At 35.9% G+C, this 19487-nt stretch overlaps 1 protein-coding gene across 5 annotated transcripts in view; it reads right to left on the bottom strand.

Moving 5' to 3' along the window:
* Positions 1-2295: 2295 nt before the first annotated feature.
* Positions 2296-19487, bottom strand: part of Vrp1 (Verprolin 1) — a 54385-nt gene continuing 37193 nt past the window's right edge. For all 5 annotated transcript variants that reach the window (XM_089636620.1, XM_089636622.1, XM_089636624.1 and 2 more), the window contains exons 4-8: positions 18497-18963; positions 14191-14345; positions 11169-11323; positions 2549-2744; positions 2296-2434 (exon numbers count right to left, since the gene is read on the bottom strand). In XM_089636620.1, the coding sequence (XP_089492746.1) occupies positions 2349-2434; positions 2549-2744; positions 11169-11323; positions 14191-14345; positions 18497-18963 (1059 nt within the window). In that variant the 3' untranslated portion in view covers positions 2296-2348. The remainder of the gene's footprint in view (positions 2435-2548; positions 2745-11168; positions 11324-14190; positions 14346-18496; positions 18964-19487) is intronic.

Raw genomic sequence — 19487 nt, 5'->3', positions numbered from 1 at the left:
ATATTAAATTAACCATTTGGATTTTGACAAAATGCTATGCTTTTTACGCTACGCTAAATGAGCCACGATATATAAATATTCAAAACAAAAAAGGTATTTAACTTAATATTTGTAATTCTTTACAAATATTCCAAAATTCTTTTTAACGCCTATCCCACACACACTCAAATATTTAAGCTATGAATGAATACTGTTTAACAATTAATTATTTAATTTAAAACAACTAGAAAATACATTATTAATATTTATAAAATATTTTGATAATGAAGAAATAAAGCATTTTTTATAGTTCATTACATTTTTTAGTGTGGAAACTTTATAAACATGATCATATTGTGAATGGTTAACGAGTGATAAATATACTATTCAAATAAAATTATCAAGCAACAATATTACGGTTAAACAATGCAAAATGGAAAAAAATTACACATTTTACAATTTAAATTATTAAGTAATTAACCATGAAAATCTATTTTACCTACATAATTTAATTGCATCATAATGTATTATGTATGTTTAGCAAATCACATAATACATATTCATAAACAGTAAGAAAGAATTTTCAATACATACAGACAATACATGACCTCTTCTAAAGTGGCTGATATGAATTACGACCCAATTACACATTGGTTTCTATAAAGTAGTTATGTAATACATAGTAATTATTATTGGGAGAATGTATCATAATAATACATATTATGTTGATTCACAACCTTGCCAAAACTACGCCTGGAAAAGACCAAAAACAGCCAGCCAACTTGACATTGAACGTAGGATGCGGGATATTGTGTAATTCATTATTTTTCATTACTTGTCAACTTGTTTGAAATGGGATCAAAATTGATTAGTTGAGATAAAATGTACCATTTGACTAAAGAAATAACATCACAATGCTTTTTGCAAACATTGCAAAGCTTTAAAGAAAATGAAATGAAAAAGCAATTGTTTTGGGTGCTGCGATCTAATTACGATTACTATCGATAATTCCTTAATCCTTAAGCTTCATCATCCGATTTCCTCAGCAGTCTCATAGTGTTGACATTCACATTGGTGATGGTCTCAAACTTGACTCTCATGGCGGCCACGTGACCTGGTGGAGGAACTTCCTCCGGGTTGGGCAGATGACTCTCGGCCATCAGGTACAGAGCCGAGTCATCATTGTTGAGACTGGAACTGCACATGCTGAACTGGAGCAGATCCGTATGATTGGTGGAAGAGTCATCTTCTATCACAGCCGGCGACGATGAATCGGCGATGGAAGAGTCCAGATTGACAACTTCGTCTCCCGCCACCTCCGGGGTGGACAGGGATTCCGGAGTCTGAGGATATATCAAACTGTCGATAGAGTCGGTGATGTTAAGAGGTAGCCCTGCCGTCACATTCTCATTGACAGACGAGAGCTGCATGCTACTCCCTAAAAAAATATCCTCGTAGGTTCCTGTGTGATTGTCGGGATTCTGTATAGCGCGAAATTCCGCCATTCTGGTTTTGGTTTTAGGCTGCTCTGTGATTCTTTCTTCTGTATTGTCACATGTCTCAGAAAGGGAGAAGGACGACCCTTCATCTTCCGTATTTAAATTAGATCCCGATGTGGACATTGTATCGCAGAGTCTATTGATGGCCTCAATTACATCCCTGAAGCCGTCGTCTCCCTCGAAACACCAACTCGTCAAAGCTTCTTGATTTTCAGTCTCAGTCTTAGTATTATCTACAGCTACAGCAACGGCGGTATCATCAGTACACAAAGTATTCACAGCTGGATTGTCTGTTTCAACTTCTGTAGAAACACTTTTACCGGAACTATTATCGATCGGGGTGGAAGTTTGGACAACTTGCAAGTTTTCTTTGACATCTTCACCGATGCATTCATTCGATGTACTGTTCGGAGATAAAATACTCATATCACTTCCTAAAAGTTGTAAAGCGTTGGCAGAGGATAAAATTTCGGAGAGTAAGTCACTTTGGAATACATTTAGAGGAATTTCTGTAGAATCATCAATGGTTTCAACAGGCTTACTTTTACTGACAGAACTAGATACAACTTTCACAATAGTTTCTTCAGGTTGAGGGGATTTAGGGGAGGGTTTCGCAGAAGAAATTGTTTGGCACGGAATGAGGGCAACAATAGACGAACTTTCACACAAGAGTTTACGGGGATCTAGAAGTACCGAGCAAGTGGTGTTCTGCAGCACGGGGGCACTTATCCAGGGCAGAGAGCGGGAAACTTGAGGAGTCGGCCTCTCCACCTCGAACACATCAGAGTCGAATGTATCGGAGCGAGACATGAGGTCTTCCCTGGCGCGAGCATTGGCCGATGCAGCAGGCTGCTCGGCCAAGGACTGGTGTTAGCAGGATGTAGAGTTGTTCACCCAGGACTTCGGGGACAGTTGGAGGTGGGTTGTCGGGGGCAACGGGGCTTGCTGCTTATTTACTACAACAAACAAAAAAATCCCATTTCAATAAGGTACCTCTATAGTATAGGGGGGAGAAGTAAAATACAGAAGTTAAAATAATTTTGGCAAAAGAATGGATTTATTTATTTTACCGTTGGCTTGCGCCGCATTCACGCTGCTGTAGGTCTTCTCTATCCTGAGGAAGGCATCGGGGTAGGGGAAAGTAGCGGGGGAGCGGAAACGCTCGGCGAATCGTGCGTCCATTTCTGAGGGGCGCATGGAGGAGCCCCGCACCGGAGGTTGCGGGGGTCCAAAGGGGGTCTGCACCAACTGCACAGACTGCACCGACTACACCAACAAACAGACATTGGTAAATGTTAAATGATTAATGCTTCAGTGAAGGTTACTGCAAGGATGTTTTAAACATTGGCTAAAGGGCAAGTAAATTGGAAAAGTCAAGAAAACCCTATTATTAGTTACATAATTTGAATACATAAGATGGTCAGAAATGACTGGTTCCACGACAAAACTGAACATTGAAGAAAAAGAACAAACAAACAATGTAACTTAACCTAATTTTTAATCACATTATGTTTTATCTGGTTACCAAAATTTTTTTCCATGCAGCTAGGAAGTGCTAATATGAGAAGAATATATCAAAGCGGTGGAGCTAATGAAAGTAATGCATTTGGTGTGTAGATAGAAAAAAAGGGTTCCATGATAACTCATACTAATAGTCAGTGGCGGTTTTCTCTAAAGTGCGTTTGTGCGGCGAACCCCCATTAAAAAGATGAGAAAATAAAACAAACTTGTTTTATAATAATATAAGCACATTATAGATAGCACTCTATTAAAATTTCGCCTTCAAAACCCGCGCCACCGAAAAATACGATACATATTCCAACTTTGTGCGAGTTGAAATCCGCGCCAAACTCTTCATACAAAAGAATTTTAGCCGGTACAGACCCTATGACGGTGACATATACAAAATTTGGTCTTTCTTTGCAAAACTAAGACAAATTGTGTGCGCCGAACACGCGTTGTGATATCACGTGACCTCCGAACATTGACGAATGTAACCGAAGAAACCCGAGCACTTCGCGGACTGACTGACCGACGTTTGACCTTTGAACCATAGGGAAGCAAGTGTTATTTTTTATGTTATATTATGGTATTTAACTTTGTAGTCATTTTTGTACATATTTTTGTTTTCTTGTTTCTGCATTTCTCCAACCGTTTGCTTATGGCATTTGTAAATCTACTACCTATTGAAGTGGACCGATTTTGATTTCTGTTTTCGTATTTTTTTTTTAGATAAGTCGTTATATTCCTTAATTATATTTGCGAAAGTTTCGGCAAACGCCCCATTGTCGTCGCTAGTTATGCAATTTTGTGTTTTGTCCAGTTCTCCATCTCCAGTATTCTTTCGGAATTGAAAGCGTTTGCGTATATGTTTATTTATGCGTTTGCGTTTATTGATTGTCGCGAATATTTTGTCATAATTTTTTTATACAATGGCGGAATACAGTGTTGTCTATATAAAAAAATAACGCCAATACTTATGAAAAAAGGTTGGAAATTAAAAATAAAGGGCCTCCGCGTCCTGACCTCTCATTAAACCAGGTTTGTGCCGCGAAAACCGAGAAATTCACTCGAGTTTTTAAACGTGAGTGGTAGTGGAGAGGTGTACTTGGTTATGTGGTTGCGAGGAAACCAATCGGTTATTTTGCTTCCCCTGTTTAGTTTTTGGAGGCGACCCATCGTGGTGTAAAATTGGAGTAAACGATCTTTCCTTTATTAATAATTATAAATATAATTTAATTCCTATAAAACTTTTCTCATTGTCTAATAATTGTGTCTAGTGTAAAGTGATTTAAAAACAATAATATGTAGGTACCCCTCCCACTAACTTTATTTAAGTTGTGTGACTGCTGCCGTATTCGACTATTTGACGAAGGACAACAGTAAGTAAATTTTAATTAGATATGTTTATCTTCTCTTGAATTTCTGAACCCCCTGTTAAAAAACCACGAACCGCCACTGCTAATAGTTACATATGTAACCTATTTAACCTAGTTTATGTTTCATCACTTTTCATAACTTTATAGGTGTGTTGAATTGTCATTTTGATGAGTTATCTGGTCACCGAAAAACAGGTGGGGCGTCGCTATGTGTAGATGTGGTTTGCAGTAGCATGGGTGAATGATGTTAGGGACACACACGGTTCCATCCTAATAATAGTTCATAGCCCATCTCCCGTTTCTATTAACTATGTTCAGATTAGTTGCATTCTGTTCACCTATATTTCAGTGAGTATTGTGATGTTGGCGACACACACGGTTCCATCCTAATAATAGTTCATAGCCCATCTCCCGTTTCTATTAACTATGTTCAGATTAGTTGCATTCTGTTCACCTATATTTCAGTGAGTATTGTGATGTTGGCGACACACACGGTTCCATCCTAATAATAGTTCATAGCCCATCTCCTGTTTCTATTAACTATGTTCAGATTAGTTGCATTCTGTTCACCTATATTTCAGTGAGTATTGTGATGTTGGCGACACACACGGTTCCATCCTAATAAAAGTTGTTTAGAATTGAAATTAATTGTCTTAAATTATCTTGAGCCCTGACAGGTTGGCATGATAATATTAATTCTATGTGAATGTATGCAATGAGACGTGTATTTAATATTTTTTTTCCGCAATCGAAAGATGTTCAACGCAAATTAAAGCTTCTCCAGAGAGACTAGTAATTAAATAATTAATTTTTTAACAGGATTTAATAAAATATTTGAATGTATTAACGAGTCAAATGCATTGATATAATTTATGGTATTCGTTGAAATTCCAGAAAATATTATCAATTTTAACTTTGGCAATGAAATATTAGTCGAATTATTATTTACTGTTTAATTGCTCAAGTCAATTTTCAAATTTTCAGTAAACAATTCATCATATTAAGACTCATAATATGATAATCTTATAATACATATGTTGAAATTCTGAATATTTCGTTTGAAGGTCTGTTATAATCTTGTTTCTTTGATAAAAAAGAAGCTATCGGAAGTATCCTTAAATTTTGAATTAGATGCTGATAAGAAAAATATTAATATATTGGGTATTAAATGGATTCCTTCCCTTGAGAAATTTACATATAAAATTAATAATTTTCTTAGTGATCACAGTAGCAAATGCATAATTTTATCTACAGTTGCACGCCTATATAATCCATTAGGTTTTATTGATCCTGTCGTTTTTTTTGCTAAATGCTAAACTTGTGGAAACTTCAAATTGGATTGGATGATGAAATCTCTTCGAAACTGATTTTGAAGTGGAAAAAATACGTAACAGAACTTCCATCACTCGCCAAGTTAAGAATTAATTGTTATGTTAAAATATCTTCAAAAAGTCGTTGCATTCTTGTTGGGTTTCCAGATGCCTTTGGAAGAGGATATTATGGAATTGTTCATTTAGTAGTAATAAGTAACAAAGAAATATCAAGCAATATTTTGTTGGATAAATTGAAAGATGCACCCATCAAAGACATTTCTATCCTACAACAGGAATTGATTGGAGCAGTTTTGTTAGAAAATTTGTTTGATATATTGTAAGGAAGTATACAAAGATAGACTTCAAATAGAAAGAATTATCGCTTTCACAGATTCAACCATCGTATTGGCATGGTTGAAAACTCCTACTTATCCCTGCAAACTTTTATCGCAAATCGTGTTGAAACAATTGTAGCGTCGAGAAAAATCTAGATTAACTGATTAATAATAAACCGCTCGACCTACTTAGTATCTACTCCCGAATTATGTACCTGCAGTCCAAGTCGCATCGTAAACAGAGCAACCTACGTACTACAAGCAGACAAACACCTACTTGCCTACTCGCGACAATACTATCGCGCAGTCAGTCTGGGACATTACGAGAACTCGCCAGAAGGTTCGAGTCTACGGCCTATGCATAATTGCCGCGCTATCGAAGGTTCCTGAAACATGCAGTCTGTGCGAGTGCCTAGGATTTAGTTGCCGTCCATCTACCTACTGCTACCGTCGGCCGTGTAGTATAAATAAGCCCGACGCAGCGAGACAGTCAGTCAGTCATCATTCTGCCGCCAACGATTTACTAATCTCACGAGTGACAACTGGTGTGCCCCGCGCCCCTCCGCGAAGGACATATACCCGGCTTTGCCCGTACCATCATGGACTCTATCGGGACATCATCTTAGCGCCTTGTCCAGATCGCCGTTCCTGGCAAGCGCTACTCGGATTACAAGCGCCCTGGTTCCAGTGTCTCTGACCAGCGCTTCTTCCACGCCATCATGACCATCACGAGGACACGCAGCATCCTCACTGGTCACGCCGCTCCCGTTCAACCGCCTACAAGGTCCGCCGCACCTTCGGCCGTCTCGTCAGCACTGGAGTGCCTGAAGACCTACGTTCTTCGCCAGTGCCTGACCTTCATCGAGTCCCGGTCGCCAGCGCCCGGCGTCGACTCACTGACCCGCGCTTGACCAGCACATCATCGCAGCAACCGGAATATTCTACATCTGTCCTACGTCATCTCCTCGTCACGGCAACTGACTCACCAATAAACACTGTGAACTTCACCACACGCTTTTTTATTTTGTGCCTTCACCATTGATCCCCAAACAATAATTCAAAATTATAGTGATTTGTTTTTGGGGTATTATGCCGTGTTGTGCTATCTCCTTCTTTAGCCAACGTTTCGGACAGCATTGCAGTATCCATCATCAGGGCAGATGTGTAATGATATAAGATTACCCCAAAAACAAATCACTATAATACTTTTGGCCGTGAAAATCTCAAATCATACCTATAATTCAAAATATTTCTAATGAACATTGGTATCATATTTCCTCACAAGAAAATCCTACAGATTTGGGATCTCGTGGAGTTTTTCCAAGTCTTTTCGATGATGCCTCCCTTTATGTCGTCACCTCTAGAAGAATGGTCGCTTGTTAAATCTCAAAACATTCCAGTAGAACAATTACCAGAATACAAATTGAAAAATTTCATTTCACTATCAACGAATGTGTCAACTCGTGACCAAGAGTTTTTATTGAAATTTTATTCATTACCGAAATTATTACGTGTTATGTCTTGGTGTGGTCGATTTATGAATAAATTACTTTCGAAATCGAGTATCAGTTTCAATACATTATCAACACTCTCATTGAAAGAAATTAATTTAACATTAAACTCGTTCAAACTATTTATTTTAAACAAGATATAGACAATATAATTTCGCATAATGTGTGTTCGTCTTATCGTTAGAAGCTTGCTCCATTTATCGATGAAAATGGAATATTGAGGGTTGGTGGTCGTCTTTGTTTTGTATAGGTTTCGGAAAATGCTCATCATCCTATTATTTTATCTAAACAGTGTCATTTGATAACTTTAATAATCGATCATTATCATCATCTGTACCTTCACCCAGGTCCACACGCATTGTAATCCATAATATCATTAAAATATTGAATAATTTCGGGTCGTAATGTAATTGGACATCATTTGAGCAAATGCATCATGTTTTAAAAATAACACACGTGGTAGTTCACTCTTGATGGGTAACTTAACCGCTTCCCGTTTTCGTGAAGGCCGTCTGTTTTTAAATGTAGGAACTGATTATGGAGATCCTTTCTTAGCCGGCGAAAGTAAACGTTGCGGCGCCAAAATATATAAACCTTTTTTTTTTTTTTTTTTTTTTTTTTTTTCTAAAATTTCTAACATTTTTACACAGAAATCAATTAAGAAATCAGTAATTGAAATTAAAATACCTACCTAGAAATAATATAAATGTATCGTCTGTAAGTGGGCTACCCACAGTTTGATAATGCCTTTAGAGGGCGAAACAGCTGTCACGCGTAATAATAATTACACAGCAGAACTTGTTTAAAAATAAACTGTTTTTATAAACCCAATAATAATATTATTGTATATATAAAAAAATAAAAAAATAAAATGGAGTTCTACAAATTAAACTTAATAACAATAAATATATAAAGCTTATTTATGTCTTTATGTTTGTTTATCGACCAAAGCCGTTCATCTGGAGTTGGTATCGGATCTATCCACTGAGGCATTTGCGGCATCATTGGATCGATTCATATCTCGTTGAGGTGTGTCAAAATATTTATAGCGTTTGTGGTACCAATTTTGTCGGGGCCAATCGATACCTTAATGGCCTTTCTAAATTTATAAAATCATCCGAACACAATAACAAACTCATGGACGCCACTGTCGCTCGTTCAATCACTTGGCATTTTAATCCCCCCTCCGCACTACATTAATGGATTGTCAGAGGCCAAAATTAAATCGACCAAACATCATTTAAAAAGAGTAATGGGAGATCAAATCCTCACTTTTGAAGAATTGGACACTGTTCTTACTCGCGCCGAAGCAATATTTAATTCGCAAACAATTGGAGCGCTATCACTGGATCTATCTGAAATGGACCCATTAACACCTGCCCATTTTTTGATCAGGGCTCCCATTGTTTCTGTTCTTGAAGAAGATTTTGTTTATGTACCCATGAAGCGTTTGTCGCATTGGTTATTATTAAAACAAATGTCTCAACATTTTTTAAATCGTCGGCGGAAGGAATATCTGCACACTCTTCAGCAACGGAACAAGTGGGCATTACCATCACTTAATGTTGTACGGTGGGCAAGTACATACTCCTAGCCGATATATTTGCGGTCAGGAGTAAGGCAAGGAGGGTGTATGTCCCCCATTCTATTTAACTCTTAGAAGACGGCTAATATTTTGTAAATATCTCAAAGGCAAATATAATATATAAAAATTATATTTGAAATAATTGACAGGCATCTACAATGTCAACGTTTTATTAGGAATTTTCATGGACAATATTGAAATGCATTAAAAACTTCTAAAACCCAGCTCTATACACTGTACATTGCAGTGCACCTGAAGGTAGTGATGATTTCACTGAACTGCTATTGTAGTTGGTCGTATCTTAAGGGTTAATGTATACATGGACGAGTTGTCAAGTCGCCTGGACATCAGAGCGGGCTGTCGTGTTAACAGTATATGTATGAATCATATAAACTCCGCGGACGACATGATCCTCCTAGCTCCGTCGATCAAGGGATTAAGATTACTGCTAAACACTTGTGAAGAATATGGAAAACAGCATAATATGATGTACAACCCGAAAAAGACGGAATTGATTGCGTTCCACCACGGAAAAAGTCAATATACAAGTAAGATGCTCCCTGTATACCTTAACGAGGCAAAAATAAATATATGTACGAACGTGAAATACTTGGGGCACATTATTAATGAAGACCTTTCGGACGATGGCGATATCGATCGACAAAGGAGAAGCCTAAGCTTAGTGTCTAATATGATTGCCCGCAGATTTTGCAAATGCAGCAATACCGTTAAAAAAATACTGTTCAACACATTCTGTACTGGCCTGTATACGTGTGAGACATGGTGTCACTACCGAACTTGCTCGATAGAATGACTCCGAATTAAATATAATGACGCCTGTAGAATAATATTTGGATACCGAAGATACAGCAGCGCATCGACAATGTTCACGGAACTAGGACTGAATTGATTTGCCGGCCTGATGAGACACCGGGTCACTGGAGCCAGGATGCGGCTAATGGCCTCCGCCAACACGTTGGTGAACGCAGCCTACCAGCACCAAGCGCCACTCCTGAGTGAGCGCTGGGCCCAAGCGCACTCAAGACCACGCCCTGCATAGTTGTCCTTATTTGTTCATTTATTATATCTATTATAAAAAAAAATATAAAAAAATGTACATCTATATGGGACGTGTGGGATTGCACTAACCTCCCCACATTCTGGAAAAAAATTATTATTATTATTATTAATTTGAAGGTTGATGATCTCGTGATGATTCTCAATCAACTCTCAAGTGTTGGCCCGTTGGACGAGTGATTGAACTATTTCCCGGTGCTGATCAAATTGTTTGTGTCATTTCGGTTTGTGGTTCTCAGGGTGTTTTCAAACGTCCCGTGGTGAAACTATATCGATTACCTATTGAATAGATCTTTAGTTTTACTTAATCTTTAATTGTAGTTTTCGTACAAATTCTAATATGTACCGTTAGTTTCAATTTTTGCTGTTGTTTTCCTTTTTTTTGTTTGTTTTCATTCTTTCTTCGTATTGTACGGCTGTTGAGAAAATTAGTATATTTCCTCAAGGCCGGCGGAATGTTTGGTATTAAAACACTTTTATGATTATTCCAATCCGGTTCCTAACTAAGTTTACCTCTCCCTTGTTTATTCAATTTTCTAAAGGTCTTACCTTCGAAAAAAGCAAGTGACATTATTATTGATATTATTGTGGTCGTTGCATATTTGTCGTCCCCTCGTAGTATGGTTATTGTGTGGGAGCCGATGAGCTGATTCATGTTATGATCTGTACTATAGTCCATAGATGTACATCTAGTCCAGATCAACACCAACATTAGAACTTCCAATTGTAGCCACAACATTCACAAGGTAAAGACCTTCTTTCCACACCTATTTCTTCTTGTGATAAACACAATTTTTCATTCTTATTTTCTTGTTCAAATTTACAGTCCATTCGTCGAGTACCAATCGATTCGGTACGCAACTATAGTTCATAGCCCATCTCCTCTGTTTCTATTACCTATGTTTAGATTAGTTGCATTCTGTTCACCTATATTTCAGTGAGTATTGAAGTTTACAGTGGTATTTATTTATATAATAAAAAGTAACTCACGTTAGATCTGACGTGTTGGGGGGTGGTAGCCGTGGGGGGCGTGGGGTGTCTGTGCGGGGGCGGAGGGGGTGGGGGCAGGTGCGCGGGGCGCGCTGGCGGTGGAGGGGGACCGTGCTGCGGAGGGCGCAGGGGCCTCACCGACGCAGACCGCTGGGCTGGAAATAAAATAAATAATAATAATAATAATAACATGGAATTTATATAGCGCAGTTTAGTGTCATTTCACTTCAAGTGCGCTTAACTACTCGTTTAACAAACTTAAAAAAAAAAGTAATCCAGTATTAATGGTTCTTAAAATTATTCCTACAGTGTGCCTTACCCAATACAGATCTAATATTATAACACTAAATACACTGTTTATACAAAGTGATGACAAAACTTAGAATAACAATAACAGTAGGACAGGACAAAACACGAATATTAAAACTAAAACATAACATAAAACAGGAGGCAGTTTGTGCTCAGAAATGAGAATTTTCTGAGCAGACACTTTAAAAAGGTACAATAAGGAGACAACCGAAACCAAACAATTACCGGAAGTTTTAGAATATGGCTTATTATAAAATATTGAAAAGAAGTTAAAATTTAAAAATGGTAAGATTTTTTAAATAATTTTGTTTTTAAAGCTCGTTTAAATTCAGCCAAATTCTGGAGATTAGTAAGAGCTGAGGGAAGTCTATTCCAGATGAGAGGGCCTGTTACACTAAAAGAACGATCATAGTAAACAGCTCGATTTGACCTAGAAAGTTCGATTAGACGATTACTAACATCTAGATCTGCTGACCTTAGAGTAAGCTGTCTATTGCTTAAGTTTTGTCGGATACATAGTTCCGATATATATGCTGGCGCCATTCCTTGCCATTAGTAAATGTAGCTAACCGCCACACAACTCTGTCTTGATATGCATTTCTTGCTCTGTTCACATTCATACATCATTTCATGGATACTCTTTTGTTATTCAGACTCTTGATATGGCCTGACTCAAGTTTTGATTGACTTTTTCGTGTCACGTCCCGAATTCTTCTAAAATTCACTTCTACCTTATATATTCTTGTTACACTTCTTTCTCTGTTCATCCGCTCTACATGCCCAAAACATCCAATCTTATGTACATATTAAGCTTGCATTCTTTCCGGATCTACACATTTAAAATGTAAGATGTAATTAATCATTTAACATTCACGTTACAACTTTGTAGGGGAAGGCAGAGAGCATGGAATGCCATACATTCCTTGTTTCTTCTGTATATACTCTTTTTCCGTCAGGTTATTGCGACTCTTATGACCCGACCTAGGTATTAGCTTCACTTGATGGTGACATGTTTGCTAGTGTGTGATGCGTAAGTGGATGGACCAAGAACTCCCCCAAACTTCTAACTTCGTTGTATATTCCACCATTTTCTTTTTGGAAATAGAAATAATATTTATGAATAGTTCAGTTCATGTGTTTTTGTTATAAATGTTTTTTTACAAAGTTCTAAATTTCAATTTTGTACTAAGGTTGGACGGATGTTATAAAACCAGATGAATAGATAATCAAAAGTATAATAGGATGGAACGATATATACGTACAACAATCAGTGAAAAAAGAAGGAAAAATTCAATGAAAAAGGACTGCAAAATGAAGAAATTTTGACACATTTATTATGGTTTGAAGGGAAAATTGGTTGCCATATAAATTATGACACATTTATTATGTTTTAAAAGGAAAAGTGGCTGCCATATAAATTATGAAACATTTATTATGGTATGAAGGGAGAAGTGGCTGCCATATAAATTACGACACATTTATTATGGTTTTAACAGAAAAGTAGTTGCCATATAAATTATGACACATTTATTATGATTTGAAGGGAAACGTGGCTGCCATATAAATTATAACACATTTATTATGATTTAACCGTTTGATTGCCAATCGTCGACTTTCATCGATTCGTGTTTTAACGAAGATTGCCGATCGTCGATTTCCGTCGTTTGCGTCAGTCGTGTTCTGATTCGCGCGTACGTCGGGTGTGGTGCTGCGGCGTTGGTAAATATTATTCTAATATTATCTTAATAGTTGTAAGATCGTAGTAAACCGTTTAAATTTCAGATTCATTTATTATTTTTTTTATTTTAGTTAATTGAAAAAATATAACGTCGAGGGCGTCCTCTGAAATGTCTGACAGCGGGAGCGACGATTTCCACTCCTCTAATTCAAGTTCGAGTAAGAGTAGCTCTGATGAGAGTGATGTCAGTGATGTCATACCTGTGTTTCCCAACCGCAGGATGCGAATTTCCAGTAATTCTTCGGATCGTGACCAAGAAATGGAGAGTAACACCGGAAATTACTCATTTTCAAATGTACCTCCGGGAACCAATTTTTCTACCGAAAATTCTCATTTTTTCGAAACGCCTGGACTTCGGGATCCTCCTCCGCGTTATTCTAAACCAATATCATATTTTGATTTATCGAAATCCTTGAAAATTCAAAGAATTTATGGGGTTTTAAAAAAATATATAGTTTCATAAAAAATAATGTTTTTTTGGTGGCATTTTACAAGCAAATGTATGAATTTTTTGGCACTCAAACGGTTATAGGGAAAAGTGGTTGCCATATAGATACATACATTTAACACATTCTAAATAATTATTTAAATTAGATACCTATTTAAAAAAATATTTCGTAGACAAGAGGATAAAACAAATTCTGACCTAAAGCTGGGAATCTATGAAATAGATATTTATACAAAATATATTTTATGTGATAGGAACCCAAGAATAAATCCATTTCAACTTTCCTTCTATGAAATAGGCCATAGAATAGATTAGTGAGAACAGGCTCTCTATGTGATAGAAACCCAGGGGTTGAATCGACTTCAACTTTCGTTCTATGAAATAGGCAATAGAAATTAGATATGGTGGTAACCCAGCATAATGGGATAGGGGTTTTTTAATTCAAATTACCTAGTAGATAATTTGCATTAGAGGTGCCTACTTTGGCATAATTCTTATATAAGAGGATGAATGAATGAAATAGTTACCCATTGGGGGAGGTTGGGGAGCAAAGGTCTTGGCAGCGTGGGAGCTGGTCCTCCCGATGGAGTCCTGGGAGGCGTGGAAGGCGTTAGGTTTCAGGATGTTGAAGCCATTGTTGGCCCCACCAGGTGGAGGGCAAGGGGGAGTCACCGGAGGCGATCTGAAATAAGATATTAGTGATAAATTTATGGTCATTGGCAAAGTTGTAGATACTCCTCTATCGCCCAGATGATCATTTATTCTGATATATTGAAACAATTTATGGTTACTGGCAAAGTAATAGAAACTCTCTCTATCACCCAGATGATAATTTATTCTGATATATTGAAACAATTTATGGTTACTGGCAAAGTACTAGAAACTCTCTCTATCGCCCAGATGATAATTTATTCTGATATATTGAAACAATTTATGGTTACTGGCAAAGTAATAGAAACTCTCTCTATCGCCCAGAAGATAATTTATTCTGATATATTGAAACAATTTATGGTCACTGGCAATGTTGTAGATACTCTCTCTATCGCCCAGAAGATAATTTATTCTGATATATTGAAACAATTTATGGTCACTGGCAATGTTGTAGATACTCTCTCTATCGCCCAGAAGATAATTTATTCTGATATATTGAAACAATTTATGGTCACTGGCAATGTTGTAGATACTCTCTCTATCGCCCAGAAGATAATTTATTCTGATATATTGAAACAATTTATGGTCACTGGCAATGTTGTAGATACTCTCTCTATCGCCCAGAAGATAATTTATTCTGATATATTGAAACAATTTATGGTCACTGGCAATGTTGTAGATACTCTCTCTATCGCCCAGAAGATAATTTATTCTGATATATTGAAACAATTTATGGTCACTGGCAATGTTGTAGATACTCTCTCTATCGCCCAGAAGATAATTTATTCTGATATATTGAAACAATTTATGGTCACTGGCAATGTTGTAGATACTCTCTCTATCGCCCAGAAGATAATTTATTCTGATATATTGAAACAATTTATGGTCACTGGCAATGTTGTAGATACTCTCTCTATCGCCCAGAAGATAATTTATTCTGATATATTGAAACAATTTTAAACTTTCATCATTTATTGGTTTGGAAATCATCCCAGTTCACCGCATTATAATTTATGTGACCATCCACTTAGATCCAAACAAACACAAACATTAATAAAAATAGTGGTAACGCGATATTCATTACATAATAATAAATATAATAACATTACAACAATTTTAGAACACAGTGTAGGTTCAACTAACTGCATAGAAATTCAACTCAACTACTATAAAATGAATTATTATTTAATAGAATTTTTAGAACTCATGGATCTAACATTACATTATTTATCGAATAAATATGACAAATAAAATCAAAAATAAAACTTGCATAATCACCGGGGATTTCAATATCAAACATTAACAAAAATATAGATAGTACTCTTAAACACGAATATTTAAACTGTAAAAAAAAAAGGTTTTTAATAATGCCATTTTTTAAATATTAAAACTCATAATACACCCAAGTCACAAGCTGCCACTGTTACTGACCATCACACGTGTATATTTTTGTATGAGGATGAAAAAAAAATACAAACAATAAAACTTTTCAGCGAATAAATCATATACCAAATTAAATCTGCAGAAATTAATTGATAACTGGAAAAATGAAAACTTTGAAAACATTTTATCCACACATATAGAAAAATCTGAAACTGAAATTCCAAATTGTAATCTGCCAAAAAAAAATTTTTTGAAACCGTGGATCACTCAGGGTCTATTAAATTCAATAAGAGAAAAGAGTAAGCTTTACAAAAAAAAAATTTATTTCCCAAATGAGTAAAGATGACTACTACTACAAACATAAAATAATAAGTTCTGAAAACAACCCTAAATAATCTGGCAAAGAATTAACAGATTTCTGGCGGGTATATATAGAAGTGGAAATTTTTTTTAACGGAACTTCAAATTCTCCGAAACATCCCGTCCTTAGGAATAATAATAGACAAAAACCTAAACTGGAAAGATCAAATCAACTTTACCGTTAACAAAATAAGAAAATTAATTTATATATTTTTGGAAATTCTTCTTATTCGGAAACTTTCTCTTATTGAAAAATTTGACATCGGTCTACCACGCTATGGTACAATACGATCTCCAATACGCTGTAGTCAGCTGGGGAGCGGGGAGCTGCATTCAAAACAAATCTACTCCCTGTTGAAATTGTGCAAGTATAATTATAAAAGATAAAAAAAATCATAGCTTTTTAACTGAAAGTCGTAGACAAAAACATATATTTCTAACACAAAAATGTAATACCACTTTTGCACAACATCATTACATATATCTAGGGAAAAAATACTTCAGCCTACCCAAAAATATCAGAACAATTGAAAACGATAAACATCTACTAAAAGCGAGAAATTCAACATAAAAATACCAAAATGACGAAGTTATATTCTTAACCCCTCCGACATTTCGCGAACTTGAAGCTAAGATGTCTTAACCGAAATGTCAATTTCACGAAAACGTTGTCTTATTACCGCCTCACAATCAAAGCTCTATAAATGAAACATTACTGAACGGAGCCGAATAGTAAAAACTGTTTTAGAAAGGTTACAAAATAGGCTTTCAAATTGTTGTATCATAAATAAATATTAACATTTGTAAATATTTAAATTTAGAATGGAAACATGAAAAATAGGTTAAAAATGACTCACGTCATGTTTTTAGGTGAAAATGGTACTAAAATCACAGATTATGTAAACAAAAATATTTATTCTATTGTATATATGTGTAATAAACACTTTTATCACCTCATTTTTTTATCATTTCATATAAAAATATTTTATAAAAATTTAATATGTGAAGCGCGCGGCGCTACCGGCAGACATTTTGCGCGGATAAAAATTTTGTGTCAATTATGCGACTGTCAGCAGATTCCTGTTTTGTATTTCCATAGACAACTTGGTAGTGATGTGTAGCTTGATCTATAATCGACCTTTTAGTTTTTGTTTGAGGGATGTAACTAAAATAATAACGGAGTAAGAACGATTTCTATGGAGAGACACGCGTTGACGTGTAAACACGCTTATTGTACTTGACTGCTGTCGTATTTTTAACGCATATATCTGCTTACGTTGCTGAGGGGTTAATTAATATAACTTTTAATTTGTTTATTTACATTTATTTTTTCTAATAATCATATTTCCTTAAATCATAATTAATTACATACAAAAAATATTTTTCATCTTGATGCTCATTACTCTTTTAAACAAAAGTGCCTGCTTCTATAGAAGAATAACATTAAAAACAAATCAAAAGCGGTGAAAACTAATTTTATGAATTATTTTGGTTAGCATAAATGATTATACTCTGTAAACTGGTTAATTATTTAATAATAATTTTATTTTTCTTAAAATGTTTTTTATTCATTATTCAATATCTAAACTTCGCTTGAAATGGATTTAGTCATGTTTATTGAACAGATCTAAATAGCCAGGTACTTCTCAACCTTATACCCCTCACAACATTCCCCGAAATTTGGAGATACCATTGTCCTACAAGCCTCCGGCTATTGGAACTCTTGTGTGGTAATTACATTTTTTTATTATTGTGGAAGGCAAGATATAACTGTAACTGACTAATGTAACTGAGGTGATAGACAAAACTTTTACTCAAAAATACATCCAATAAATTGACTGAATTGATAGTGATTCATAAGATTGGACAGCTCATAGAATTAGTCATTTATTATTGTCAATATTAATCATCGTTATATTGTGTGAATTTGCAGTTGATCCATTGAGAAATCGTAGGATAAAGTAAATAAAATGTAACTTAGTCAAATTTTTTGCATCTTTCGCAGACTGAGTTTTTCGAACTCATAGAAAAATACAAGTGCCTTGCGGGCGTGTTTTGTGATGCAAATATAAGCCAAATAAATTCATAAATTTCCATACAAAACTGTGTTTTCAATTTTTGCGAAATTCAAATGGAATGGAAATCTACAATGTCAGGCGAGTGTAAGTGAGACGGAACGCTGGGCGGTTGGGCTAAATTTTTCCATTCAAATTTGCATGGAAGTCATTTCTAGTGTTATATTCTTTATTCCATGTTCAACCTCCTGTTAAATTTGACATTGTCATCCAATCACATTGAATTTTTTGATATTTGCCACTTTAAATAACGATCTCCGTTAGAGCTCTGAATGGTCACATCTTGACCCAATGCTGAAGGGTCGAGAACCATCCGAAAAAAAAATTAATAGAAATAAGCGTGAAAGCAATATAATTAACATACCTTGGTACCCGCATGCTCTGCGCTCTGGACGCCGGCTTTCCATTCACAATCAGTTTCTTCATGGGAGGCGACGGTTTCCCATTATTATTATTATTATTGTTGTTGGTCTGTCCATTAGGTGACACGGCAATGCTCGGGGGTTTCGGAGCGACGTTCGGCTTGCCGTGACTCACCACCTTCCCAGGCATGTGAGGATCACCGAAATCCGGAGCATTATGAAGCACCAGCGGGCTAGGTAATGAGTTGGATTGATTCAACGAGGATAGGCATCCTCCGATGTTTGTAGTCTGGCTGGTGGTGCTCCACGCTGAGCTGCTGCCATGCAAGGAGCTTTTGTTTCGGTGCAGGGATGCGTTTGACGACTGACTCGGCGCATTGGCGATCCGAGATACCTGCTGGTCAGATGACGAGAGACTGTTTTTCCTCTGTAATACAGAGATTGTGTTGAGGACAGTCTCTGAAGAGCTCTGAAACAATGAAATAACAATGAACAAGAGAATTGTGCAGAGAATCCTAGAATTTATTTGAAAACTCGTCTTTTAAGTTTTTTAAAAATTTAATTAAAATCAAATTTAATAATCTGTTTCGGCTTTCAAGGCAATTTTCAAACTGTTTCGAAACAGCTATAACAATAACAAAAACCAAAAAATACTCGCATAACTTGATAATTATATTATTAAATTTGATTTAAATTAAATTAAAAAAAAAAATTAAATGGAGTTCTACGAATTAAACACAAAAACAATAAATATCATCTTTTAAGAATAATAATTATTAAAAAGTTGTAAATATTGGGGTTATACTTTTGTAGCGAGGTTTTTATTAAATTTAAAAGAAGATAATCAGAAGAAGAAATAATGTGGTTTTGAAATGAAGAAGCCAACAATGTCGTTAATACGGAAAATTCCTGGGATTGTCCGAACGAGAGGGGAAAATCTGATGGAGCTAGAGAACAACTTCAACAGCTTTTGTAAGGTTAGAGTTATGTGGG

Source organism: Hesperophylax consimilis, chromosome 10 (genome assembly GCF_061612785.1).
Source record: "Hesperophylax consimilis isolate HC1 chromosome 10, BYU_Hcon_1.0, whole genome shotgun sequence".
In the NCBI taxonomy this organism is placed as follows: domain Eukaryota; kingdom Metazoa; phylum Arthropoda; class Insecta; order Trichoptera; family Limnephilidae; genus Hesperophylax; species Hesperophylax consimilis.
Note: the sequence above shows the minus strand (reverse complement) of the source record. Positions and strands in the feature narration are given on the sequence as shown.